This window comes from Coniophora puteana, assembly GCF_000271625.1.
Source record: "Coniophora puteana RWD-64-598 SS2 unplaced genomic scaffold CONPUscaffold_20, whole genome shotgun sequence".
NCBI classification, from domain to species: domain Eukaryota; kingdom Fungi; phylum Basidiomycota; class Agaricomycetes; order Boletales; family Coniophoraceae; genus Coniophora; species Coniophora puteana.
Window position 1 is genome coordinate 534,052 of NW_006913072.1, and position 25,403 is coordinate 559,454.

The following is a 25,403-nucleotide window of genomic DNA, read 5'->3' on the forward strand; positions in this document are numbered from 1 at the left end:
TATGGGATCAGATCTCTCCTTCTATCCCTGACGCCCCCGATGTTCCCACTGTGACGCCAGCTGATCATCAGGATCCGATCGAACTCGACACCCTTTTTCCGGTGAAGACTTCGACGATGACACCTGGCAACAGCCCGACGACCTCATGGCTCGCATCCTCAACCCTGTCGACGCCAACGAAACGACCATTTCCGGCCCTGGCATGGTAGACAATGTCAACGTGGACTTAGCAACTGTCCAGGTGCCGTCATCTGATGAAGCTGGCCGCAGGAAGCGGCGCCGTGTGTCAAACAAGAAGTACGGAGACTTCGTAGGTCATTAGGATATCGTCTAGTGCATGTACACACTTTATTTTACTTCAAATTCTATGTTTTTCGTGGTTCTACCGAGTGTCCCTTAGTTAAGTTCCCGGACGCCCATACACATGGGACTGTCCCACCCTCTAAGTTCCGTTCCCGGTCCGGTGGGACACGGGACGGGAACTTATGGTCTGCTCGTTACAGTAGTACTGGCACATAGTATCATGTCGCTGAAAATTAAGCTTAGATTTGTTGTTAAGTGATCTGGCCAGCAGTAATAACGCGATCCTTCCTTCCTCCGTTCGATCCTTTCTGCAGCTATCCAAGCTCACGATGCTACTAACGGAGTCATCCCGTCTAAACCACGCACGTATACATTATAAAGCTATCAAGCGCCATACGGGCGCATCATTCACCTTATCCTTTGATCAGGATCGTCCTCTGATATCTCTACGGTAAGATGTCCTTCTGAAATGGAAATTAGGTTCTGGCGCACATTGCAGCATACTGACCGAGCTTCCTGCTCAGATCGTCTCGAGTCATCTCTGAGCGTGACCCACCACTTTTTGTGAGAAATCAGTGACTCCCGTGAAATCGAGCACTGATTATGCTCATCGTTCTCAACCCAGATATCTGACCGGAGCGGAAGCTGAGGGACTTATTGAGGCGTCATGAGTACATCACCAAACTTGTTACATACATTTTCCCCCCCATAGCCCAGTTAGTATCTGGACATACAGTACGTCAAGGTAAAAGTTGATCGAATTCTCAAGGCGCACCAGTATATGTCTACCATGGTCAACAACCCTTATTTGCCGGATGATTTGTATTTAACCGGAGTAGAGGTATGTCAATGATCATAACTGTTTATTACCTTCCCCGCCGTGAATCACAAATTACAGTTGATACGTGAATGGCATGCACTGAAAGTTAAGAAGAACTTCGTAGTACTAGTTGAAATATAGACATCTTATCATCACTCCATATTATTCAAGGGATGCTGTCCTCAGAATCCCTCAGTGACCGATGAAACACAATAGTGGTATCTACCTGGCAGTCAACCATTCTTTCCGACAAACTGTACTTCCTAATAGTGAGTATGAGACGTGGTCCTAACATATTTGCTATGAACGAGCCAACTGCTACAGCTAGATATGGGTCCTGAAATTTTCTGTGAGCTAGTACCTATTAATTACGAGAATCATACCTCACCTTCAAGTACAAGGCACAAATGACAAGGAGGACCACTGAAACAATGAAGCTAGGTACATCAGGTTTACTACTGTCGGGATCCATTGTGAAATACAGATTCAACGATGACGCACGTAAGGAAGTAGATGCTGCTGTCGCATACAATGATGCGCAGCAATGGATGCCAACCTGTCCCTGGCGTGACCCACGGTGATATCCCGTGGCTAAACAAGGATTTGACTATAAGTCCCATAAGAAGGACTTCGAAGATACCCCAAGTAATACAACCAATAAGGAAACCTGTAGAACATGAGATGGAAGGAACTTTGATGGAACATACAATTTACAAGTTGCGGCATCACCCTTGCCGTACAGACCCCATTGCAACGCAAATGCAAAGCAGATTATCTCAAGCACAAAAAATGTTACCAGCACAGATAACAGCTGTCGATTACGACTGTATAGAGCATATACTCTTAGGAGCAAGATTGCCCAAACGGATAAAACATCGTTAGCGGCTACATCAGTAAAACCGCAAATTTCTTGCCAGCCTTGTCACCTTGCCACAAGGTGACAAGGCGTCATGAAACATAAAACCCAACATTGAATCGTAAAAACAGTCTGATACTTACTATTCGGATATTCTCAAGCTTCAGATGATGTTTCAGATCCGGAATATGGTCTAGGAATACCGAACGAAGTAAATTTCTTTGCCTTGTAGGCACTTGTCCGTGTAAACTCCGCTCCTCCGAAGCGACGTTGCCGCGCCAATAGACTTGCCTTGCCGATTTCGGCGTCATGGTCAAATTGTTGCCTTGTGCAGGGTTGCACAACCTTGTACAAGGCGCGACAAGCATTTTTCATCTTTACTGATGTAGTCACATAGCAAATCGAACACCATGACCCATACCTTGAAGTGCGGCTAAGTAAACTACTGAAAGCCAACATATCGCATCATCCAGCCCAAAGTCAACTAGATTAGCTGTTAGGTTAGCATTTTCAGTATCTTATCACCATCGGAGAAACTACGTATTTCAACTCACGTCTGTATATGTGGCAAACAGTTACTGTAAGATGAGTGCGTGTAATGCAAGCTACGAGCGAAGTACCTTCCAGAGCTCTAATAAGATGGTGAGTTGTGCCTCGTTAGCTTTTATTTTGCTTACCCGTAAATGAATCGCGTCGAAGCACCCATTCGCATCACCGGTTTTCACAAGCATAGATACTTGCTCTACTTGCTCAATGTGTCTTCACAAGTTTTGAACTCGGTGAGTGCATGTTCCGTGAAATAACCGAAGAACATACATTCGCAAACCCAGCACAATGTAGATACTGACAAAGGAGAGCACGACCCACGCGACCTACCATTAATTGCCGATTCCTTTAGTCAAAACTTAAGACTTACGTTATCATTATTTTACCCGAATAACGGACCTAGAGGTAGCATCAACTCGGGAGCACCTTGCATACGCGGCATCCGCAATCTACCCACAATGAAATATATGGCAGAAAGGAGAGACAAAGGGTCAGTCTAGGATGAATTAGTAAAAGCACTAGAGGAAAGCCTGCGAGCAGACATGACTCACCCAGACGAGATCAATCTCTTGTGATATTCTGCAGACTTTCGGCAAGCCATATCAGTAGATTCATAGACAGTATGATGATATAATCTCTTGTGCTCACTGTAGTCGTAGTAGTGTGCACAGAAGGTTGCAACTTGAAGGTTCGTCAGTCCGAATTACAATATAGAACCATCATAGGTCTCATAGTGCACCTGTAAGTAGCTGATAACGTCTCTCCTCCATTGCATATGAAAGACATGCAGAGAATTTTTGCTGTGGATCCATGGTTGTCAGAGCCAGCTGAAACGATAGAATCATATCTTGTTTTTTACAACAGTGACTGTCTTTGTGAAGTTGCGCTCGTCGAGTCGTTGAGACGGAGTTGAAATCGGAACACACGGGATGTCGAATTACTGGCGAGTTGCAGACGAGGCGTTGAGATGCGAATGAGGCTCGATTTTGGATATACTAGTAGGTCACTAGTGTAGGTTACTTATATACCAAAGAGAATGTAACTAGAGAAACAGAATATAAGGAATACTAGATAACAATGAGAATGATGAGGAACAAGGTCTCGAAGACGACATTGTTCAGAATGCTGTTGGTCTTAGTGTTGTATTCTGCCGACGTCTTGTACACTTACATCGACCCTGTGGCCGTGTACGAGTCGGTCACTACGACGATTAGGGTCTCCGACCTTGCAGCCTTATATGCATTTCACAGCCTACCCTCATTATAGAAGACACCCCCAACCTGCGCCCGGAATCATCGCACATCATTAACCATCAATACGCCAGTGTTTTCCAGATTCTCGAAAATAGATCACATTAGCTGCTTGCAAGACTGTCCATCTAACATGGCAGATGTCTTTTCTCTGAGATCAATAATCAATGCACGTGGGATGGAAACCCGAGATGTATAATGGGCTTATGCGCGGAGATATCAAGCCGTCCACATCAGAACAACCCCACTACTAGTAGGTCGTGTTAAGGGCACTGTGAATACGATGGATGGATGAATATGCTGTAAAGTGTCAAGATGACCAATGTCGCAGGAAAGGAGGTTGATTTCTTTTAGGATCCATCTCGATATCGTGGTTACACGCTTGAAAGGATCAGATGAACTTCCGATGGCACGTCGCGCTATGGGTTATCCACTTGAGCGTTGACTTACATGCACCAGAGGGTTTCAAAACCGAAAGCGACATGGCTCAGGTGTCGGACATGTTAATTGTCACCTCGTGCAAGCTTAAAGGTATAATATCTTGTCCTTGACACCGGCTCAATTACGTGAGTAGTACACTATGGAGTGCGTTCGTGAAACCGAGGAGGGGAGTGCTGGATGTCCGGCCTGAGGAAATAGGGGGTTGCAAGGTTGCTGGGTATTGAAACTCCGAAATGCTCCTCGAGCGCGGTCCGAATCACAGTTCCTCATTATGACGCACTCCTTCGGCTAGCCCCGGCAGTGCACCGTCTATGGGCACACGAGCGCGTGGGAGAAGCAGCACCTTTTCCGCTCTGCTTCTCCCCACTCGTTTCTCGCTGCCAACGTCTGGCAGCTCCCTTTCTGCTGCCCACCCTCCTCTCCCTTCTCACTGCCTCTCGCAATGCCCAAACCTCAGTTCACCTCTGCATGCAGACCCTGATTAACAGCTCCCGGCCAAGGACGCACTGTTTCCTCTCTGTCTGTTCTTTTCCCAGGCCTCCTATCCCCGCCACTACGCCCTTCCCTAGTGGCGCCACCCCGCATATGTTTTCTGCCATGAGTTTCCCCCGTCCACCGGTCCTCGCCACCGTTACGTTACCCCTCCTGGGCTGGTATATATCCCGCAGAGGCTGATGCGCCTCCCCCCCCCCATTCTTTCCCTCCAGACATCATTTCGTCCCAGCCATGGCTGCATCTCCACTCTTTTCACATCTCCATGGTCTGGGCATCCACCGGGACCACCCCTATGGGCCCTCATCACCTTTGCCGCCCCCACCACCCCCGGGATCCTCCATTTTTGTCCAGTGTTACGACCCTCCCCTCCTGGACTGCCTCGACAACATCGTCGTCGTCCCCAAGCTCTACCTGCATCCCATTCACCATGAAGATCAGGGCTCCCTCTGCGTGGGGGACAAGATAGTCGCTCACCATGCGTACACCCTCCCACGTGGCGCCCTCCAGATCCCGGGGCCAGCTGCCGCCTCTGGCCGCATCACAGAGGTCCTCTCCAGCGGCCATGGCTGGCGATACCTGTTGGTCCTCTGCGAGTCCCTCCTGGGAGTTGACACTGGGGCCCATCCCATTCATGACCTGATCCACACGGCCATCATCCTTGCCGTCCCCCTTTGTGTCACCCCAATTCCCACCCCTGTCGCCCTGAAGAAGAAACTCTCCTTCTTCCGCCACCACCAGCCCACCCCCCCAGAGCACACCCAGCGCACGTGCACCCCACTGCCCCCGCCTCCGGGTCACCGGGTCGCACCTACTGTATCAGCTCTCCTTGACATTCTGCCCCAAGACGCCATACTGGGGGTTGACGACGTCGCCTGGGACTCCAAGTCCGACTTTGCCCTCTAGCTTTGCATTGCTTGTGATCCAGCGTGCACCGCTGGGGAGCCTGAGCCTGGGAGGCAGTTCGTTCTCTCCCGCCCACCCACACTGCTCGCTTCAGACCCCCCCTTCGGTGCGCACGGACGCAGGCCGTAGCCTGGCCATCGGGCTTCGCCCATTTCATAGTCTCTCCTTTGTCATATCTCTCGGACTCTTTCATGCCTACCTATTGCCTGTCTTTACTCGGTTTATGATACGCGCACCGTACACACGTGTTCTCTAGTTTTTAGTGCCCCACGGCAGCAGTCGCCCCTTTATCAATACACTCCTGCCTTGATCCCAAGCGAGATCAGACACATAGACCATCACTGCAGACAAACGGCGATTTTATCCGGGGTGAAACCGAGAGAAAGAGGCGGCGAGATGAAAGCCTTTTCCTCCAAGTTTTGAAACCCCCTTTTGCAAAGGAAAAGGTATCCTTTTAGCCGACATTTGCGTCAATTCTGCGCTGGTAAAATGGACGGGTTACCGAATTTGGACTCTACCTTCCCGATTTGGACGTGTTTCTATCTAATCTCCGCACAGAAATGCAAACTCCGAGGCAAAAGTTTAACTTTTCAGTAACTTTTCGCACAGCAAAAGATGGGTGAAAAAGGCTTTCATCTGTCCGCCTTCTTCAACCACCTTTCCCAACAGAAAAATCACAGTTTGTCTGCAGTGCATCTCATCTTGCGTCGGCATCACCGCGGTTTGTTTCTCGCATGCATCAAGCACTTGCCTTACCGGAGATACGACTAGAGATATGCGATCGAGTAGACTGCTTGACGTCACTTGCTATTTTGGCAAGGACGGGTACGGTGTTCAAACAAATGTCGCTCGACAGGATGTGGTCCGGATGTGTTGAGCCCATCCACCCTGGCTACATCAAAAAGGCTGTGGCAAGCGTTACTGGAAAGCTTATCTACGACGTGAGCTCTCCGTGAACTTGAATATCTGCGCACAAGGCTGTAACATCACCTCACAGGCTGCCATTTCCGAGTATACGGAAGATGACTTGGACCTCCTCTATGGCTTCACGAAACGCATACAGTGTATCTGTCTCGACTACTCCTCCCTCTTTTTTGACTTTAACCATCCGGCTCTCCGGCAACTGGTTTCCTCACCATCCACTGTGCAGCGTGCCTTCCCCAAGCTCGAACGGTTGTATTCTTCGGTCCAGAATCTTGACCCGGAAGCCCTCATTCCTCACACCCACTTCCTCGTTCCTTCACTTCTCGAGCTCTCTTTGGCGTCTATGGCTCCCGCATCGGGACCCGAAAATGCCGAGCAGATGTTACGCGTTGCTGCGGATCGATGCCCTCGCTTGCAGCATCTTGAACTGCGGGGGAAGTTCTCTACGTCGGTTCTATCCCACCGTATCGACCGATTCGTTCGCTAGCTAGCTTGACGTGCCCCGGGCTCACAGCGAGCGCGCTTACGGGTCTTACACGCCTTCCAACGTTTCGGTGCTTGGATCTTGCACACCTGAAAACGCAACCTCAGTCAATAGTTCTTCAGTCAGATGGCGCGGACTCTCATATGCGCGCGATGGACAGCGTCAGGCTATGTCCGTCGAGCATGGACGACGCGGCGGAGATTCTGCGCTCGCTCGGTGTGCCCTACCGTAAACTTGAAATCTCCTACGGCGGCATTTATGCATACGAAATAGAGAACGTCTTAGCATCCCTATTTCACCCGCAGCATCTAAACGCTGGCCTAGAAACGCTAGTTCTCAACGGAATGTATTTTCGGCTCACAGATCCATTAGGGCAGTCCAACGTGCTCACCATCTCTACCATCTGGCCATTACTTTGTCACCGAATGTGATCTTAGCGTTGCGTGTCGCGTCTCTCTTTCGGATGATGATGTCAAGGAGATCGCGGCGGCGTTTCCCAGACTAGAAGTTATAGGATTCCCTCAATATACCTTGTCTTGCTTGACATTCGGCTCGCTTCTAATCTTATCCAGGCTCTGTCCCGTTCTACGACGCATTTCTCTAGCGGTCGATGCCACTACTTTGCTGAGCGAAACTAGTCCAGTGCTTCCTTCTCGACATATGGAGACTCTTAGCATCGTCGTGTGCAACGTGCAAGATCTGAACGCGTTTATTCGAACCCTGGCAAAGGTTTTCCCTACCATTCTTACCCTCAACATCAACAAAGATCCTAGACGTGAGGTGTCCGGAGATACGTCGCCAGTGACATTCACTACTATGAAGCCCCTCTTGGAGCTCTTTCAGCTAGTCAACCTGTCGATGCAGGTGAAAACGCAATTAGCACTGGCAGACGAAGACCTCAAGCAGCTAGCAGAAGGGCTACCATTGCTTAAGACGCTCAAGTTGGTCGACGAACAATCGCAAGACAGGGAAGCTACCATCGCTGGGGTGTTGGCGGTCGCGAGCCACTGCCCACGCCTCTCTTCGCTCACGCTTCGGGTAAATACGACGCGCTCGTGTCGACCTGATTTTGAGGACATAGGTGAAGCACGCGTCCAAGTCGACTCTGGTCTCGAATGCCTCGATGTATGGGATGAGTCGGCTTCACCAGACCCAAACGACGTGGCGGAGCTGGCAATCATGATGGCGGCTGCTTTCGGGAGATTGAGGCTCCTAGAATTAGGGCCGTACCACAGGGGATACATCCGCGATGCTATCAAACGAGTACGCGAAGCTGAGAAGGAGAAGGGGATTTCAGCGCTAGATGCTGAGTCCTTGCGGGATCTCGTGCGAGATTTGACGGCCGGCGGATCCTCCTCGGAGCCACCAAGGTTGTAACCAGAAGTTTTTATCGCCTACATGATTATTACCTACGTATAGGAGACCACGAGTAGATTTCATAAGAGTATAGATTCCCCATCATCAAACACGATATTAACGCTAGTGACTGGTACCCTGAGTGGTAGACGTCGGGCCAACATTGGGTGGAAAGATGGCGGGAAGGGGAAGAGAAGGCGGTGTCACAGCCTGTCACTAGTCGAGTCACTGCCGCCGAGTCACTCGGATCACACAGGATTCTGGGTCTGTGACTTGGCCAAGTGCGTTTGTGATTCGATAAGATATTGGTCGAGGTTCATAAAGCTGCAGCCAAACTGCATGCTCCTCCGCATCCCGAGCTGCAAAACGCTCAGTCTTCTACGCTCTTGTACATTCCTCCACACACCTAAAAATGTCTGACAACACGTTGACCTCAACTACCTCAACAGACAACACCGCCGTACGACGTGTCTCTGCCTCTGCGGCCAAGAAGGATCATGAGCTCGTCGAGTCGCTTATGCGCATATCTAAGAAGAATCCACGCCTCATCCGCTCGACCGAGTATGTCGCGCCGAATGACCCGGATGTCACGCTGCGCTCGTGGAAGATGAACGAGTTCAAATACTATGACGTTCCTTCCCCATTCCCCACGCTTGCCCGTGGTCTCTTCTCTCGCGACACGCGCACTGGCGATGGTGTCTGGCATGAGATTGTCGCTCGTGGATACGACAAGTTCTTCAACATCGGAGAGGTGCCATGGACTAGCGTGAGTCGCCTGTTTGTTTTCCTTGCCTATGTCGAGTCATTCTAAACGTCATCCACGGCGGGTGTATGCGCATATAGTGGCAGTCCCTCGAGGCACACACGGAGCCCCCATATACTCTCTCGCTCAAGTCAAACGGATGCATCATCTTTATCGCGCCTCTCTCCCCAACCAAACTTGTCGTCACCTCCAAGCACGCCATCGGCCCTCAAGGTACGGCCGAGACACACTCGCAGGTGGGTGAACGGTGGTTGCGCAAGCACCTCGAAAAGAAGGGAAAGGCGACGGAGCAGTTGGCGAAGACGCTATGGGAGAAAAAGTGGACTGCCGTTGCGGAGGTGCGTTCTAATCATCTGCGTTGTTGTGGTACTATAACTGACTTGTCTACTCGTTTTTTGTATCCAATCACATGTATGTGCTCATTCTGCACCAAAGCTCTGCGACGACTCCTTCGAAGAACATGTTCTCCCCTACCCACCTGAAAAGTCTGGCCTGCACCTGCACGGCATCAACGAATCCACCGCCAACTTCCGCACCATGCCTTCCTCCGTCGTTGACGCGTTCGCAGACGAATGGGGCTTCATCAAAACCGCCACCATCCAGCTCGACTCTATCGCCGCTGTGAATTCCTTCACGGACGAAGTCGGGATGACCGGCCAATGGAATGGCGAGCCCCTCGAAGGGTTTGTCGTCCGCACACACGTCCGCGCCCCGCCCAAGGCGGTCGACGCACGCGACAGGGGCGCTGCTCCTCCTTACGGCGAAGGCGCGAGCTTCTTCTTCAAGGTCAAGTTCGACGAGCCGTACATGATGTATCGCGACTGGCGAGAGATCACTAAGGCTTTGCTGGCTGCGAAGAACGGGACTGGCGGCAAGGAGGCAAAGCTTCCGAAGAACAAGATGAAGCGGCCAGAGACAAAGCTATACGTGGAATGGTGTCGCCAGGAGATCAGACGAGATCCGACGGCCTTCGCGGAGTATGGCAAGGGGAAGGGGATCATTGCCACGCGGGAGAGGTTTCTGAGGTGGATGGAGAGTCAGCAGGGAAAGGAGGGGCTTGTGACGTTGCCTCAGGAAGAGAATAAGGCGGCGGAGGGGTACGGGAAGACTGTCATTGTACCGGTTGCGATTCCCGGTTGTGGTACGTCAGAACTGTTCTCTCAGTCGCGGTCATTTGCTCAGTGTTGCATATGTTCAGGCAAGACGGCAGTGGCGGTTGGGCTCGTCCATCTCTTCGGCTTCGGGCACGTCCAAAGCGATGATATCCGCGCGAAGAAGCCAGCTCCCATTTTCATCCGCCGCGTCATGGAAAGCCTGAACCTTCATGACGTCGTCATCGCTGATAAGTACGCCTTCCATCCCTCGCGTCAGAGACCGTACTAACGACATGCCGATATTACCAGAAACAACCATCTCCGCCAACATCGCACCGAACTCCGCACCGCCTGCTCCGCGCGTTCCCCGCCCGTACGTCTCCTGGGATTGCAATGGGCACTCGACGCGCCCCCAGCGACGTTGCACCGCGTGTGCGGCGACCGCGTGCTCGCACGTGGGGAGAACCACCAGTCGCTCAGGCCAAACCCCGAGAACGTGACGCTGCACGAGGATGTGATCTGGCAGTTTATCCGCGGCCGGGAGGAACTCGGCGAGGGCGAGCTGGACGAGTGTATTGATATGGAGCTTGAAGAGGACCTGGAGAGCGCATTACGGAGGGCGGTAGACGGAGTCGTGCAGCTGCTAGACCTGGAAAGGCCAAGCGAGGAGAAGATGAGAGAGGCACTGGAGGCTGTGAGGGGATATGTAGCAGGTGAGAAGCGACAGGAGCCTGCTAAGAGCAAAGAGAAAGGGAAGAAGAAGAAAGAAGAAGGAGTCGAGTCGGCAAGATACTTCGGAATCCTGCCCGAGCTGTCCCTCGCCTCTTTGCTCGATCCACTCTTCACTTCACCTGACGCACCGGTGGAGGGCACGAAGATGTGGGAGCAGATAAAGCAACATAAACAGGTTGCGAATAGGCCGCACATCACGTTTGTGCATCGCCTGACCCGCGCGAACGAGGAGAAGCTCTGGGACGCGTGTGTTCGGGTCGCAAGTCTGCAGACGCCGCCGACCTTCTGGGTGAGGCTCGGGAGCGTGTTGTGGAATGGGCGGGTGATGGGTATCACCGTCGAGGAGATGGGAGTTGTCGAGGAGAACAAGGGAGAGGCGCCTGCCACGACGTCAACGACTGCCGATCATGCCCAGGACGAAGAAGCCCCTGACGCACATTTGCAGACTGTCTCGGGTCCGACTCGCCCAGGCCGTGAAGGGCGCCGTTTCCTCGACGGGCTCGAGCCTGAGGTCCTCAAGCGCCTACACATCACCGCAGGTACACACGAACACGGTGTAAAGCCTATAGAGTGCATGAGCATGACGGTCGATTGGCGCAACGGGCGGCGGAAGGAGATTGGCGAGTTCGAGCTGAAGGGGCCGGACGGGAAGGGTGTGGTTGTGGAGGGGAGGGTGAAGGGGCTGAACTTTTAGTAGTTGGTGGCCATGGACGGGGTCGCATCCTCTCTGTAGCATATGCTCATGATTCGTTCTCTCTGCTCATTCGGTAGTACATTCCTTGCATTACATTCAACGTATACCTAGATACTCTACATTAAACAGCACTTCTCAATGCAATCCGATTTCTAATCCCGATTTTATGCAGATAAGTAGGTGTACCAAACTAGAGGACTAGGCACATATTATGGGGAACACCAGACTTGAACCGATTGAATTCGACGGCAATAAATCTACACTCGATGCATTGGTAGGTCGACATGTCCGTAATAAGGTACGTATACGACATCGGAGCACCAACCGCCGGTCGGGATTCGGGAATGTTCATGATTGGCCAACTTTGTGACTTGGCCAACGACCCTTTGCAACCTCCGCCGCTGCTCACGACGATCATGGATTTTACTTCCGTTGCGATTGGTCCGCATCTCTGTCTCCGAATGAACTCCCCCGAGTGTCCTTGTATTCGTTGATTATCACATGGATCATCGCTTGACGGGGCTTGCAACGGCCGGTCAAAATCTCGAAGACCTCACTCTCTATCCCATCGTGGCTCTTCAAGCGAACCCACATTAAGTTGGTATCTTCATTATCCTCAAGTATCGGTGTTCAGAGGCTCCTATGGATGGTTCTCTGCACTATCAAACATCCGAAAAGTACTGGCGTTGAACTTAGGCAGATCTACGCAGATACGACCGCCCGGATCAGTCTCTCTCACAACGTCGTCGAGTTGTTCACATCGGTGGCAATGTGTGTATGATTGCGACTGCGGCAGTGCTCGCTCAGGTGGGTCATTGACAAGTGGTCTCCGCGTCGAGCTGGCAGAGCCTACCTGCTCCAGGAACTACGGGACCCTTACGTGGCACCCGCAACTTACTCGTCGCTAGTGCCCTTTGAACGTACAGTATCGGGTCATTCCTCATCTTCCTAGCACCCAAATCTCGTACTATCTCAAATTAAACATTCTCGTTTCATGCCCTCTTGTCACATAGAAGAAAGTTTCCCTTGTTATGACGTCTGAGTCAGGCACTTAGCGTGTAACCGGCTTTGTTAATGGGACACACTGCAGACATGGTTGCAACCACGGCGTGGCGACCATGACGTCTACAAAGACCGTGCAAGGTACGCGAAGTTGCTCAGTGCTCCCATAGATTGCTACGCGAGACTCGTTGATCTTGAGAACTTTCAGCTTCATTCAGCGTCTCCCGCATGACACCTCTGGCGTGAAGGACATGGGTCCGTGATGCATCATAGCAATATGTATAGGCAACGCGTGTGGTTCCCCTGGAGATTGACGATCGCTCATCTCTTTCTTACCAGCGCACAACGCTCACGGCTGGACCGAGTTTATTAACTTTCAACCTTTCCTTGCCATTACAAGAGTCTTTCCTTTCTACTTTTCACCCTTCGTTCCCTGCGTTCCTCCTCCGACTTATCCACAGACTCCCTAGAAGGCATCAAAAATGATGACCGTGGTGCTTACCTCCAGCCCAACAACTTTGAGTAGCTGCATGGACATTCTATCTCTCATACGCAAGGAGCAGTACCCACTAGGTATGCTCCATTGAGCTTATATTTCTTCAAGCCGTCGCTCATGTCGTCCTCACGTTCACAGTCGTCTTTGTGGGAGTGGTGGTCTTCGACTATTGTGAGCAACCTGACAAACGGCGTTTCTTACTTCGCTTGACTCATCTTGTAGTATGCAACATCTCCACGGACTGGCAGTTAGTTTGGGTGGGTAGTTGCAACATTGACGTTCTTAGTAGCCCCTGACATATTGTTGACAAAGACTGAACCCTGGACAATGGTGTCAATAACGTATTGTGTCGTAAGTTCAAACATACCGGTATCTTTGATGTTCTAATGAGAATAATCAGCTGCGCTACCTTGGCATTACGATTCAAGCGTGAGTTCTTGCGATAGAGATCTACGGAGTATTCAACTTACATTTCTGGCAGTACATTCATGGCAATAGGCTTTACTGCGTAAGCGGTTTCGTTCCCTGCGGCTTAATCGGCAGCCGTGCTCATAAATGTGCCAGAATAAACAGGGTCGAGTCCGCATTTTCTGCGTCTGATTACAATGATATCGCTTGTTTTCAAGCCATTGATGGTAACGTAAGTAAATGGGAAGGACATATAGAGATGAACGATGGTTCTTACATTGTCAACATTAGGCATATGGTGAACAGTAAGATCTTCATCGCTTCGAAACCCTATGGTCATGTTTATGGCATATTTTCGTCCATGCTTCCACATTAGATGTACGTGGAATATCGCTTTTCATTTCTGCGAATCGACCTGAATGCGGAAATATAGCGACATACGGTCTCACTCAGTTTTCCTTCTGGGCTAGCACGTTTTATCTCTCGGTCCTTCAAAGTGAGCTCTTCTTCAGATGCGTATGATAGAGAGCTCAGCTAGAATCAATTTAGTCCTCATGATCGCCCGTGTCTACGCTCTATACAAGCGGAACAGGAAGCTGGGATATGGCCTCGGGGCTTTCTTCGTAATCGAGACCGCCTGCATCCTGTTCGCGCAGCAATGGACGTTGGCTCATCCTCACGACGGCTGTAAGTGTCCTCTTTCATCATGTGCTCTTGTACTTATTCAGCACGCTGGCATCTCGCAAAGTCGCTCTCGGTGTTGGATGTGTTCCATGGCTCGCGTTTGAAGCAACGCTGTTTGCTCTGACGATCAATGCACTGATGAAGCAAATGAAGACGACGTGGGGATACAAGGCCAAGAACTGGCACCCTATACTGAAGATTATCGTGCGGGACAGTAGCATGTATTTTCTAATGTAAGTGCTCGCCGTGGCTAGTTCTGCTCTCTCATCCCCTTTCAAACTGGTCCCTAGGATCCTCCTTGCCAATGCGCTCATGGCCATCTGTACTCAGTTGTCACCCGTGAGAGGATTTACACTGTCATTGTCGAGGGTATACCATACTGATCACGAACAAAAACAGGAAGCGGCCACTCTTGGCCCCGCATGCGGCGTCTTTGTCACTAACATTGTGGGCCCACGTCTCATCCTCGGACTGCGCAAGCACCGCTCGGATAACGACCCGGTTAAGCTGACCATGTTGCATCCACCACATCATCGTCCCCACCCTTACTCGCAACAAACCCCTAGATCTGGAGCTATCACTCAGCAGTCGGATGTAATAATCATCTCCGGCGCTCCGCCCGAATACCGTACTGTTGATGTATAGTTCCTGCATATGGGAAGCAGATAGCTTACATAGTAGCTTAAGCCTACAAACGCTTCCCAAACATTCTACAGACACTTTGTCCTGCCTCTCACCTTTCTTGTCGGTATCCATATCCATAAGGAGAAACCTAACTCAGAAACAGATAGTTATCGGACAATCACGTCACTCCGTACTTAGAATGAACCCTCGTCTTTCAAAAAAAAACAATTTCCGAGTCCAGCGTTTTTCATCAATGCCAGTGCTGACTATGATCCATGTACTGACTCGAATACAGAACGGGATACACCACACTAAAAATAGCGAATGTTGACACTCTTGAGAGTATGACAATACGGGGGCTGTAGCTTGTGGGATAGCGGAGCCAAGGGGGTCTTCCTTGGCTCAGGCAGTGTTTTTTGTCCCCCCCCCGACGTCTTCTCTGTTGTAGTTGGTGCCTCTGCTTTCGACCTGTTTCTCTCCCCATGGATAGCGACGCCGACATCGACCTCTGTTACAAGTCCCTTTCCACAATGTGGCTCGTTCAGCTGTTGTCCGGTGCGTCTCACGTGGCCCTGTGGCTGACCATTACGCTGATCCCCGTATTGCTGTCAAGTTGCGTGGTGGAGCGTAACTCTTTACGACTACTGTACGGGCATTGCATACTTGTGGCCATGTTCAGGCTCTTACCGCAATGCTTTCGTATAGTGTTCCAGCTAACAAACGAAATTGATCTCGTATGGGTGCGTTCAGACCGCCTTCTTATTACCAAGAAGGCACCAATACCTGATTGGTTTGACTGTTACCCAGACCGATCCAGTTTCTATGACGTCGGGCATATATTTCATTGTCTGCATTCCGTAATTGATGATGATTACATGAATATTTGACAAAGCCTTGACAGCTCCGATACCTGGGAATGGTCATGCAATTGTGAGTGCTAGAGTCCTCGACTACGTGATCCTGAGTTGATTTATTTGACTTAGAATATATGTTATTGTCGGTCTACAAAGGTGTTACACGTTTATCTGAGTCGAGTCGAACTTTCCTAAGCAATTCATAGACTCCCCAACCTCACTCAGCAAATTTTATTATTAACCGACGAAGGCGTTGGTAGCAGATGCTTGTCTGTTATAGACTCGGACGTAAGGTATTCATCGGAAACGCGCTTTGCCGTATATTAACGTGACACTCTTAATAGGGCCCTCAAAGGTAATTTATAACGACGCTTGGAGCCAATATTACTCAATCCTTGCCGTAAACTTCGCCATGATACAGTGGTAAATGAGTCGCTGCTTGAATTGATTGTTGGAACTATCTTTCTCATTCAGCCTTTAGTCGACGCTACGATAGCCTGGGTGGGCTCAATATATTTGGCTGCATTGCAAAGTACGTTTTTTCTGTGTTGTGAAGCCTCACCTGTTAAACCAACGTCTTGTTTTCCACCCAGTCATCCTGCTGCTGAGGGTGTACGCATTATACAAAGCATCGAAACGCCTTCTACTTGTTTTGGGAGCCTGTTTCATTCTTGAAATGGCGTGCGTCATATTTGCATTGCAATGGGGAATTTATAGCGACCGCGCAAACAACTGTAACGAATATCTTCATCTGTTTCCGTGCTTTGCTGAGAAATTTGCAGATGGTTTGCTTGTCGGCGCAGTTCCTTGGGCTAGCTTTGAGTTATTGCTTCTGGTGCTTATCCTGAGAGCATCTTACAAACACCGACAAGCCACATGGGGCACTATGAGGATAGGCTTGAATCCGCTCTTGAAGATTGTCGTACGTGACAGTAGTATATATTTTCTGGGGTAAGCTCCTTTTAATGCAGACTCACTTGTTCTAAAAACCTGCTTACTGTCTTGATTTCCACAGATTCATATGCTCAAGTGCGTTATTGATCATTTGCGCTTTATATGTCGAGGTAAGCACTCATGTAATAGAACAAGAACACATGGGCATAATGAAGCTGCTAGGAATCGTATCTAGGTGTGGCATCCGGGGCGGCTTTAGCCAATCTATTAGGGCCTCGTTTGGTACTCACGCTCAGGAAACACTTCTTGTTGCGAGAACAAGTGGTACATATCCTGGACACAGATATTGCGTTTGCTCCAGCGCCTGATCACTCGATGGTTGACGAGCTGCTTAACTAGGAAAAGCACTACTTCACTTTATATTATTCCATCTCATAGTGCTTTAGTGAATCCTTGTTTCTTTCGGACCCTCGTACTATTCTTTTGGCATAAGCAACTTACATGTTCATGATGGCCAAAGATTTCATCGATCTATAAAACCCGTCATCGGTAAGCAACCTTTTCGAAGGCCCAAGCTTGTGACTCAATTCAAGCTTTGTTGAGAGGCTTTAGTCCGAGGTAACTTTTTCCTTCTTAGGAAGGCAATAATCCACTCCTTTGTGTTCAACGGGGAAACGTAGTCTTGGGGAAGGTATCAATGGAAGACACTCCTTCGAATCGAAATGTTGGATTGTCGTGCATCTGGGACGAGCGCTAACAAAAATGAGACTTATGGACTTCATCATTCCAAACGTAACAGAAAACACGATTAGCCTAATAAATTGACTACCGCCACAACATAGCTGTGGCTAATTCCTCGCGCATCGTATTCACAAAAGAAAACAGTAGGGTTCTCGTTAGTCGTTTATGAGGCGCGAGATTGAAGGTTCCGAAGACCCCTTCGGGCTTCGTCTAGCCTCTGTATGTTCTTCTCGATGATATCAAGTTCCAGACCTTCGTCCGGGGAGATATCTTCCGCCGCGGCAACAGCGCCCATGATGTAATGTAGCGCCCGCTGGTATTGTTTGAGAGTGAGTGCCATTCTTGCGGCATTACCTAGGGTGATCACGAGCCGCTTCCTTGCGCCGCAGATCTCAGCCGCGTACGTGCCCTTGGTGGCAACATCTAGGGCGACAAGAGCCGCGGCTAGCTCCGCGGCGGTCGCAAAATGCATGCATGCAGAGTTAATCGTATCTTCGGCATTCATGTGACCGATCAAGCCTTTGCGAGTCCTTTCAACGACCAAAAGGATGCGCCTCTGCGCAATCTTGATCGTGCGCGTGATGACTTCTGGATGCGTAATCTGCTGAACGTGTCGAAGCGAAGTCGAAGTCGAAAGTCCGTAAGGCGCTTTTACTAGTGTCTGTATTCCGTCCAGAGCATTCCGCTGAGCGAGGACAACGAGCAGACGAATGAGCGTTGTCGGGCCGAGGACTTCCTGAGGAGCCACCACGAACGGTGTATCGGTGGTAGAGTCTCCGCTGGGTGTCATGGGATGAGGAAGGTTGTAAACGATCGACGTTTTGTACTCCATCGAGCGCATCATGGCGTCTGCAGTCTTGCATTCTTCCATAGGAGGGCCGGCTTTGACGCAGCATTGATAGGCAACATGCAGGAAAGACTCGATATGGGCGTTTGAGATACCGCATGGTTCTGCAGCATGTGTGAGGGTGGCTATGAGACGCAGTGTAACGACACGACACACTCCTGAGACAAGACAAGTCAGTTCGTAAAACGGAGAATATCATGAATCATAGATGTACCGCGGGCTTCCAGGGGTGTAGATGCGCGAACGCGTGATACTGTTCCAAGAGGACTATTCCCGCCCATCATGCCAACAAACCAGCTACAGGACACGATTAAGTGACACGAAATAGTAGATCGACCTTACCACGTACCTTTCAATATCGCCTGTACCCTCTTCTTCCAGGTGCATCCACACTTCAATAAGCCTTTCCGTCCATTTTGGACGAGAGACCAGGGCTGTTGAAAGCTGAGAGAAGGCCTTCCACTCGAGATCTTTCGATGTCTTATCCCGCAACGTCACGCCAGGAACCGCGTGCATAGGCCAATCAAAGAGCAAAGCAAGCACTTCGCAAGCTGTCTTGCTCACCTGGGTTTCTGGGTAACACTTGGGTCTATCGAGAATAGCGCAGTCGAAGAGAAGGTCGAGAAGATGGGGCTTGCTCCTGATAATCTCAAGGCAGAACTTCCGTGGCCTAGGAGGATATGTGTTCAGAAGATCATGGGCGCCATAAAGAGCGCTATCTGAACTCTGAGCATAGATATGAGGGGCAAAGATCTGGAGCTTTTCTGGCGATTCCTACGGGTAGATATAGTGAGTCTTGATCAGAACGTACATACGACGCTCACATTCTTGGGATCCATGAATAGGTTTATCTGCCACTTCATCGCAGGATCGTCTAGCTGAGTTATGAAATAAGCAGGTCCTTGAAGTGCAAAACCGCAGACAGCCTCGATGAACTCAGCAGCTTTTGAAGGAGAAATCATTTCCCCTAGTAGACCTGCGAATGACAGGGTATGCATGGTACAGGCGGCCTGGTGGCGCATGAGACTCAACTCGTGCCGGAAGTGCTAGAATGCGTGAATGGTCAAATGAAGATACAGACTGACACACGCGACTTTGGGGCATACCTGCATGCACAGCTCCATTGCTCCGTTGTCAATCAGGTTTTCCAGTACGCTTCGCCTCTCGGGTACAGTTCCCGTCTTCAACAGGTTGCAGAGACCGCTCCACGCCCAGTATTGAGCAAGGAACCTCTCCTTCGGTACATCTGGGCCGTGCCACTCTTGACGTGCAAGGCTCAGCATTGTCGGTACTATACCTGCGTCGATGCACGCCACGGCGTACGGGGAGTACGGTACGTTGTTAGCCGTGATCTTCTCTCCCGCTGGCAACAAGTCCTTGTATACGGCACCCTAAGGTTATCCCACAAGAAAATACCATCAATATAACCGCTTAGTCGCGCGGATGTGACATGCACTTACCGCCCATTGTCGAACGAGGTCAGCGTCTTCGCGTGGGTCTACCAACCTCGCGAATACGGACCGGAGTTTCTCCACTTGTTGGGGTCCGGGAGAGATGAAGGAGGTCTTGAACCGTCCCATAGCAGGCGTTGTAGATGGCATGATTCACGGTCAGGGGGGTTCAAGATGATGAATAGGGAGGCTATGAGATTAAGCGGAGACGAAGTAAGACAAAGCAAGGATCTGGCGGCGCTACTGTCTCCAAGCTCTGACAGCTTGACAGGAGCTGGTCCGGACTCCGCCATGACGCTCCCGTTGCGACGTGGTGCTCATTACATGAATGCTTGATGTCTAACAATGACATGAAAGGCTGAGGACACTCTGAGCGTAGCCACACATTGTTATCGCCATAGACTCCATTCTGGACATTCTCCGCTGGACCAAACGAGAAGGTAGCAAAGAGCGCGCCCTTGATTCATTACCACGCCTCACGTATATGCTCGCTGTATGGGATGGTTCAGTTAGCTCGAAGTCGCAGGGATAGTTGCTGGCCACAGATGCCATGTCCGCAAGCAAGAGAGGCGAGAGGCGGTAGGCCCATCCGGTGGTTGCCGAGTAAGGAATCTCCGCAGCACCTCAAATCAAACTCCGATGCAAGCCGGGGACGCAAGTTGAGTACACCGCCGCAGACGACGACCGACACACATCCTCAAGCCCAGCGACAAGCCGCAGTACCATTATGAGTGTGAGTCATGCTTCTATTATGCTCAATCGATGTGCCAGGACGATTTTGGGATGTTTTGGAGGTGTGGGGTGGCTGGATGGGAGTCTCGAGGTTTGGATGACACCCTGGTCAGAGGTTTCAAGGGCGACGGATTGAAGTGAAGCTGGGTGACAAGCTCTAGGGGAATCAGGACGGGATCAGGGCGAGACAATGACCGGTTGTCTTGGGCGCATTGTTCGGGCGTATCGAACACTTGATCGCGTTGCTGAATGCTGCATCCAACAGGACTCGAATTTCACGCGTTTCGTCGAGGTTGGACGAGGTACTTCACTCTGTTAACTTCTTGGCGTAGCGTGTCTCATCCCAACCCCCAGTTGTCCTCCTCAAGGCCGGCCCCTACAATGGCAAGATCGCCGTCATCACGGAAGTGATTGACCACAATCGGGTACGCACTCTTCGTCACCCGCATCGTTCTGACCCCCTTACCTATCATGCGCTGGTTACACAGGCAATTGTCGATGGCCCCACTACCGGCGTTCCCCGCCATGCCTTTCCCTACCGCCACCTCACTCTCACTCCCTTGAAAGTCACCAAGCTCCCCCGCGCCGTACGGACTGGTGTCCTCAAGAAGTACCTTGAGAAGGAGGGTACCGTCGCCAAGTGGGAGAACTCGACGTGGGCAAAGAAGCGTGAAGCGGTGGAGAAGCGGAGAAAGATTAACGACTTCCAGCGCTTCAACGTCATGCTCCTCAAGAAGACCCGCCGGGACACCGTCCGCAAGCAGGTTGCCAAGGCTGGCAAGGCATAGGCTCTTTTTGTTCGTGCTTACACTGGAGCTTGGGTTTGTAGGACAGGAAGGGGCGAGACGCGGGTGGAGGCAAAAACATCGGACGGATGTCCGGACGGCACGCCGCATCACTGCACGTTACTCTTATGCATGGCATTTTGTAGGCCCTATGCACGCGTATATGTCACCATTATAGCATGCATCGCATTACCGCTTTCTGGCTACTCTAAGTGTTAACTAGATGGTACGTTGAAGTCAGCAAATTAAGCGTTGGGGTGTGAGGGGGAGGTATCGACAAATCCGCGTCTGAGACGTTCTGCGTGCCCTTCCGCTTCTACTTCGGCCATTGCAGCTTCACCCCATGCAGGTAGACCGCCCTCGTCAAATGCTTTCTTAAGACGTTCTTCTGCGTCCGTCCATGTCCATGGCTCAGAGGACGATGAAGGCAGTACTAGCGCTATATCAGTTGGGTTGTCCCCGGTCTCGGATGGTCGGTGTATCCGAGCAGAGAGACGGGGAAGACGAGTCAAAACGGCCGAGCGCATCAGTTGAGCAAATTCTTGCGTCTATATGAATGTCAATGCCAAGTGATACGAAGAACCCATGGGTGGGACGTACGTCGCGTGCGCCAACATACTGCATGAGCCCCCATATCGATACCGACGCTGTAAAGACTACCCCTGCGGTCGCGATGGTGAACGCCTTGAGGGTGTAAAGAGGGCCATTGAAGTTATCTAGTTCTCCGCTCTTCGCAGCGAGCTTTTGAGACGCCGCTTCCTCCTCCTCCGAGCCGAAAATGAGTTCACGTATGATGCTTGTGTTCTCGTATGGGCCAGACGCATCCGGTGGAGGTTCGAGGGGGACTGATGATGATGACGCCACTGCCGCGGTCAATGGGGTAGAACTGGAAGTGGACGTTGATGTAGCGAGGGATTGGATTGCGGCGCGGTCACCTCGCCTGGGAGGAGGAGCGGCGGCGGTCTGGAGGGTACGTGCGGAGGCGCGGTGTCGTCGAAGGAAGAAGATGGGCGCGACTATGGCTGCGGTGGAGAATGCTACCTGATGATTAAGAAGGCGGTGGGGACATGTTGGAAGGGCAAGTGTCGTCAATATTTGTAGAGTCACGGCTTACGAGGGAGTAGGGAACCCATGGAGGGACCTTTTGCTTCATATCCGCGAGCGGAAAGTTATCTTTGTCCTTTGACATCGAGTCAGGTGTTTTTGTCGGCTGCAAAGGAAGGGATTTGGGTGGTTCATTTGTGAATGTCATGGAAGCAGTCAGTGTAAAAAATGCATTTGGAGACTAACGGGAGGGGACTCGGAGGATGGATTGATGGATCCGACGACGCGAGCGACGCGTGCCGGAGGTAGACGCGACCCTCGGCACACACATTGATGACACGAATTCCCGCTTGGCGGGCCGAATAGCGTACTTGCTTTCAACCATCACACGCACTGTTGGTCAAGGAAAGACTTTGACTATCGCACATCTTCTGGCGTATTCTTATGTTGGACGAACTCTTCGAAAAGTACAACCTGCAAGCCGTCTTCAACTCTGATGAGCCTCTCCAGTCGCAACGACTCGAGCAAGCGTTGAACGGAATACGTGACCCTGGAGAAGAGCCGCTCGCTGCCTACGAGTATATAGTAAGTGACATTGCACTTTTCAAGGGTCCTCGTGACACCACTACATGCATATCCGTATATGTTATTCTGCTTTTCACTGAAGGAAACCACCAGGCCTCCATTAGAAATCACTTGGTACTAGAACACCGCGACCAGGCAGCTGATTCGGGAACGGGTTTTAGCCCATATACCTTCGCATGCATATCGGCAGGATTAGTGCCAACTATGGTAGAGATCATACGATGCGAGTGGCTTGAACCGCACGTACAGCAAGAGAGGTACCTCGCTTAGCACGCAGCATATGACGTCCTCCAACGTCTGACCGCAGTGGGAGACGTCTCACAGAGGCGGCATCTGACGATTGAGCTGATAAAACAGGGCTTTCTTGAACTAATCTTGCGGGCGAGTGTTCTTTTTTTCATGGGCCCTTATTGGCTTACAAGAAGACTTTGCTTGGTTCTCTAGGACTTGAGGCACCGGCTGTTCGTCATACGTCAGATGGCTATCCTGTCACTGCTCAACTTGACCATAAGCGCCTTCCTGGGAGAAGAGATTCCGTCTTCCGCTGCTGCGGACATAGTGGAAGCTCTCGCTATCTACTCTCTCGAAGGTTCAGAGTACGTCATCAGGCAGATAATCGCCGATACAGCAACAGCGTGGCAGAGCGAGTTGTTCGACGGTCGAGACGGCGTAAGATTGACACATCTGCCGCTCACGACGTTAGACTAACTCCGCATAAAGGCTGATCAGAAGCAGCTACGTCGACTTGCAACAAGGGCTTACGCACAGGGGCAAGATGATGCCATGTCCATAACATATCACTTGATGATCGCATCTTCCCCTCCTCAGCCACGCCTATTCTGCGTGGATATTATCAAGAGAAAGCCTCACTTATTCGATCTGCTGCTTGACTGCGCCTGCTTTGATCGGCCCAAATGGTTCACGCAAAGCGAAATAGCTTCTACAGTTTGCGAGGCACTTGCTTTGCTCTTACGGTGGCCATCGCAACTAGTTCCAGGAGTCACTTCTCCTTTAGACAGCGTATCCAAAACGCGAAGGTGGAAGGACATGCTACACCTGGTGACCGCTTTGACGTCGCGTTCGGATTGGGCGGAGAAGATAACCGAGGTGTGGACAAATGCTCACGAGGAAAGTAGGGAAGTGATTCGAGGGTGAGTAGCGCGCGCTGCTTTTGACATCGTTTTATAACATTTGTAAAGATGCTATGAGTCCGAATTGCGATATTTCGGCCATATGATGGACTCGGAGAAAGATGTCTTAGCTGCTGTTTTCGAGCAATGTGGTGAGTCGAATTCGAATCACATGAGTAACACCTTTGTTTCTGAGCATTTTTCTAAGGCAAATGCGGCGGGTCGATCTTGCGAGTTATCGCCACCCTCAGCCACGTTGCAGAGTCGTGTGGCATCACAAACGTTCAAATTGAGTCTCTCTTGCACATCTGTTACTTTGCGTGCCGTGAACTGAGGCCTAGTGGGGACGACTCCAGTGGACTCAAGACGGCTTTCTTGTCGATAGTTCAAGGAGACGGTGACTTTGTGCGCGGTGATCTTTGTGATGATCCCTTTGCAATTGTTGGCCAACGAATTCTTGGTCCGATCGCGCTCGTTCGCCTTCTTGCGGTTCTCGCACAACGCAATGCACTCGGTGGTATACAGACTCTCCGCAAGGCACCCCAAGGGCTGTCAGCATCTACATCTCTCGAACACATCCAACAGATCACGCATCCGGATATCATCCGACGCATAATCAAGGTTTCTCATCTACGTATGAATGAACGAATGAGAAAAGGTCGCAAGTACTCCACGAATGAAGAAGGTTGCGAAGACTTTCCCTATGCGTGCGTGGCGTTCCAAAGCGTGGCAGAGCTCGCTGCCGCATTGCTCGCGTTGGATATGTACACAGGAGGAGTGTACACGGACGCTATCCGTGGCGCACGGAAGCAGCTAGTGGTTGCTCTGGGTAATGCATCGCAGATGGCACTGAACCTTAGGCGTTACCAGCAAGCTTTAGTGCTGGCACGATGCTCTGTCAACGAAGCTGAAAAGGCATCAGTGGACGACAATATAGAGCCAAGTATTACGGAAAAGAACAAGTGTCGGATGGATCAAGCATATGCGGGGCTAGGACTCTAGGTCGTCTACAGATGGTTTGGTTTTTAGTCACTCAGTGATCTAGATATTCAGCTCCACAACCTGCTGACTGGCCCTCAGCAGACTTATGCGAGAGTTCTATGGGGTTTGGTATATCCCGGTATCGTGATGGCCTCCCAGCGCCAACAATGTTCGCTAAATCATCGAGAAGCCCCTTCTATACACCTGAAATGTCGGATGTCAGCCTAAACCATTCACGCCCGAGAATGACAATCCCCCGGATCCTCGATTGGTCATTGGGGCTGGCTTCGATAACAGAAAAACGTGTCCTTCCGCACGTTTGGGAGCACTCAAGCGCCCAAACTGTCACAGGACAGCGAAGTAATGGAAGCTCTCTGCATTGGTGCCGAAGGTTAATGAACGAGTCGGAGAGATACAGTCCCGCCGATCGCGATCTTCTCATGTACGGCCTTGACTCCCCTGGAGCATCTTCAGAATCCAGTGG

The 25,403-nt window shown here is 50.9% G+C and overlaps 9 protein-coding genes across 9 annotated transcripts; 7 read left to right on the plus strand and 2 right to left on the minus strand.

Annotated features, from left to right (window-relative positions):
• Positions 1-4,942: 4,942 nt before the first annotated feature.
• Positions 4,943-5,614, plus strand: CONPUDRAFT_78110 (uncharacterized protein; the record flags this gene model as incomplete). The annotated part of the gene is made up of 1 exon (XM_007777287.1): positions 4,943-5,614. One exon carries the CDS (start codon positions 4,943-4,945, stop codon positions 5,612-5,614), a length of 672 nt encoding a protein of 223 aa, XP_007775477.1.
• Positions 5,615-6,456: 842 nt separating this feature from the next.
• CONPUDRAFT_170167 (uncharacterized protein) lies at positions 6,457-8,406 on the plus strand (the record flags this gene model as incomplete). Its single annotated transcript, XM_007777288.1, has 4 exons — positions 6,457-6,555; positions 6,612-7,016; positions 7,130-7,238; positions 7,627-8,406. The coding sequence occupies 4 exons, from the start codon at positions 6,457-6,459 to the stop codon at positions 8,397-8,399; spliced, it is 1,386 nt and encodes a 461-aa protein (XP_007775478.1). The 3' UTR covers positions 8,400-8,406.
• A 320-nt stretch (positions 8,407-8,726) lies between these two features.
• CONPUDRAFT_170168 (RNA ligase) lies at positions 8,727-11,868 on the plus strand. Its single transcript, XM_007777289.1, has 5 exons — positions 8,727-9,144; positions 9,222-9,479; positions 9,577-10,282; positions 10,340-10,487; positions 10,545-11,868. Exons 1-5 carry the CDS (start codon positions 8,791-8,793, stop codon positions 11,659-11,661), a joined length of 2,583 nt encoding a protein of 860 aa, XP_007775479.1. The 5' UTR covers positions 8,727-8,790; the 3' UTR covers positions 11,662-11,868.
• A 1,325-nt stretch (positions 11,869-13,193) lies between these two features.
• On the plus strand, positions 13,194-14,951 carry CONPUDRAFT_170169 (uncharacterized protein; the record flags this gene model as incomplete). The annotated part of the gene is made up of 13 exons (XM_007777290.1): positions 13,194-13,236; positions 13,298-13,330; positions 13,382-13,416; positions 13,472-13,510; positions 13,560-13,588; positions 13,641-13,667; positions 13,733-13,799; positions 13,859-13,865; positions 14,001-14,063; positions 14,117-14,254; positions 14,316-14,484; positions 14,542-14,590; positions 14,651-14,951. 13 exons carry the CDS (start codon positions 13,194-13,196, stop codon positions 14,894-14,896), a joined length of 945 nt encoding a protein of 314 aa, XP_007775480.1. The 3' UTR covers positions 14,897-14,951.
• Positions 14,952-15,343: 392 nt separating this feature from the next.
• Positions 15,344-16,924, plus strand: CONPUDRAFT_147783 (uncharacterized protein; the record flags this gene model as incomplete). Its single annotated transcript, XM_007777291.1, has 13 exons — positions 15,344-15,430; positions 15,489-15,521; positions 15,581-15,615; positions 15,683-15,721; positions 15,777-15,805; positions 15,859-15,885; positions 15,936-16,022; positions 16,074-16,084; positions 16,151-16,261; positions 16,323-16,463; positions 16,512-16,680; positions 16,745-16,793; positions 16,846-16,924. Coding segments are annotated over exons 1-13 (882 nt in total), but the record flags the coding sequence as incomplete, so codon positions are not given.
• Positions 16,925-17,527: 603 nt separating this feature from the next.
• On the minus strand, positions 17,528-19,788 carry CONPUDRAFT_133136 (uncharacterized protein; the record flags this gene model as incomplete). Its single annotated transcript, XM_007777292.1, has 6 exons — positions 19,672-19,788; positions 19,318-19,602; positions 19,036-19,257; positions 18,561-18,985; positions 18,426-18,508; positions 17,528-18,369 (listed from the first exon to the last, which is right to left on the minus strand). Exons 2-6 carry the CDS (start codon positions 19,492-19,494, stop codon positions 17,528-17,530), a joined length of 1,749 nt encoding a protein of 582 aa, XP_007775482.1. The 5' UTR covers positions 19,495-19,602; positions 19,672-19,788.
• Positions 19,789-20,340: 552 nt separating this feature from the next.
• CONPUDRAFT_140548 (60S ribosomal protein L14) lies at positions 20,341-21,415 on the plus strand. The gene is made up of 3 exons (XM_007777293.1): positions 20,341-20,696; positions 20,749-20,819; positions 20,883-21,415. Exons 1-3 carry the CDS (start codon positions 20,585-20,587, stop codon positions 21,180-21,182), a joined length of 483 nt encoding a protein of 160 aa, XP_007775483.1. The 5' UTR covers positions 20,341-20,584; the 3' UTR covers positions 21,183-21,415.
• Positions 21,405-22,368, minus strand: CONPUDRAFT_147786 (uncharacterized protein; the record flags this gene model as incomplete). The annotated part of the gene is made up of 3 exons (XM_007777294.1): positions 21,405-21,727; positions 21,780-22,220; positions 22,294-22,368. The coding sequence occupies 3 exons, from the start codon at positions 22,366-22,368 to the stop codon at positions 21,425-21,427; spliced, it is 819 nt and encodes a 272-aa protein (XP_007775484.1). The 3' UTR covers positions 21,405-21,424.
• Positions 22,369-24,018: 1,650 nt separating this feature from the next.
• CONPUDRAFT_170174 (uncharacterized protein) lies at positions 24,019-24,940 on the plus strand (the record flags this gene model as incomplete). The annotated part of the gene is made up of 2 exons (XM_007777295.1): positions 24,019-24,090; positions 24,147-24,940. The coding sequence occupies exons 1-2, from the start codon at positions 24,042-24,044 to the stop codon at positions 24,938-24,940; spliced, it is 843 nt and encodes a 280-aa protein (XP_007775485.1). The 5' UTR covers positions 24,019-24,041.
• Between the last annotated feature and the right edge of the window lie 463 nt (positions 24,941-25,403).

Coding starts and splice junctions, on each gene's coding strand:
- CONPUDRAFT_170168 (XM_007777289.1), top strand. CDS start 8,791: ATGTCTGACAACACGTTGACCTCAACTACCTCAACAGACAACACCGCC. Junction 9,145..9,221: donor GAGAGGTGCCATGGACTAGC/GTGAGTCGCCTG, acceptor ATGCGCATATAG/TGGCAGTCCCTCGAGGCACA. Junction 10,488..10,544: donor GACGTCGTCATCGCTGATAA/GTACGCCTTCCA, acceptor CGATATTACCAG/AAACAACCATCTCCGCCAAC.
- CONPUDRAFT_140548 (XM_007777293.1), top strand. CDS start 20,585: ATGACCGGTTGTCTTGGGCGCATTGTTCGGGCGTATCGAACACTTGAT. Junction 20,697..20,748: donor TTTCGTCGAGGTTGGACGAG/GTACTTCACTCT, acceptor CCCAACCCCCAG/TTGTCCTCCTCAAGGCCGGC. Junction 20,820..20,882: donor AAGTGATTGACCACAATCGG/GTACGCACTCTT, acceptor CTGGTTACACAG/GCAATTGTCGATGGCCCCAC.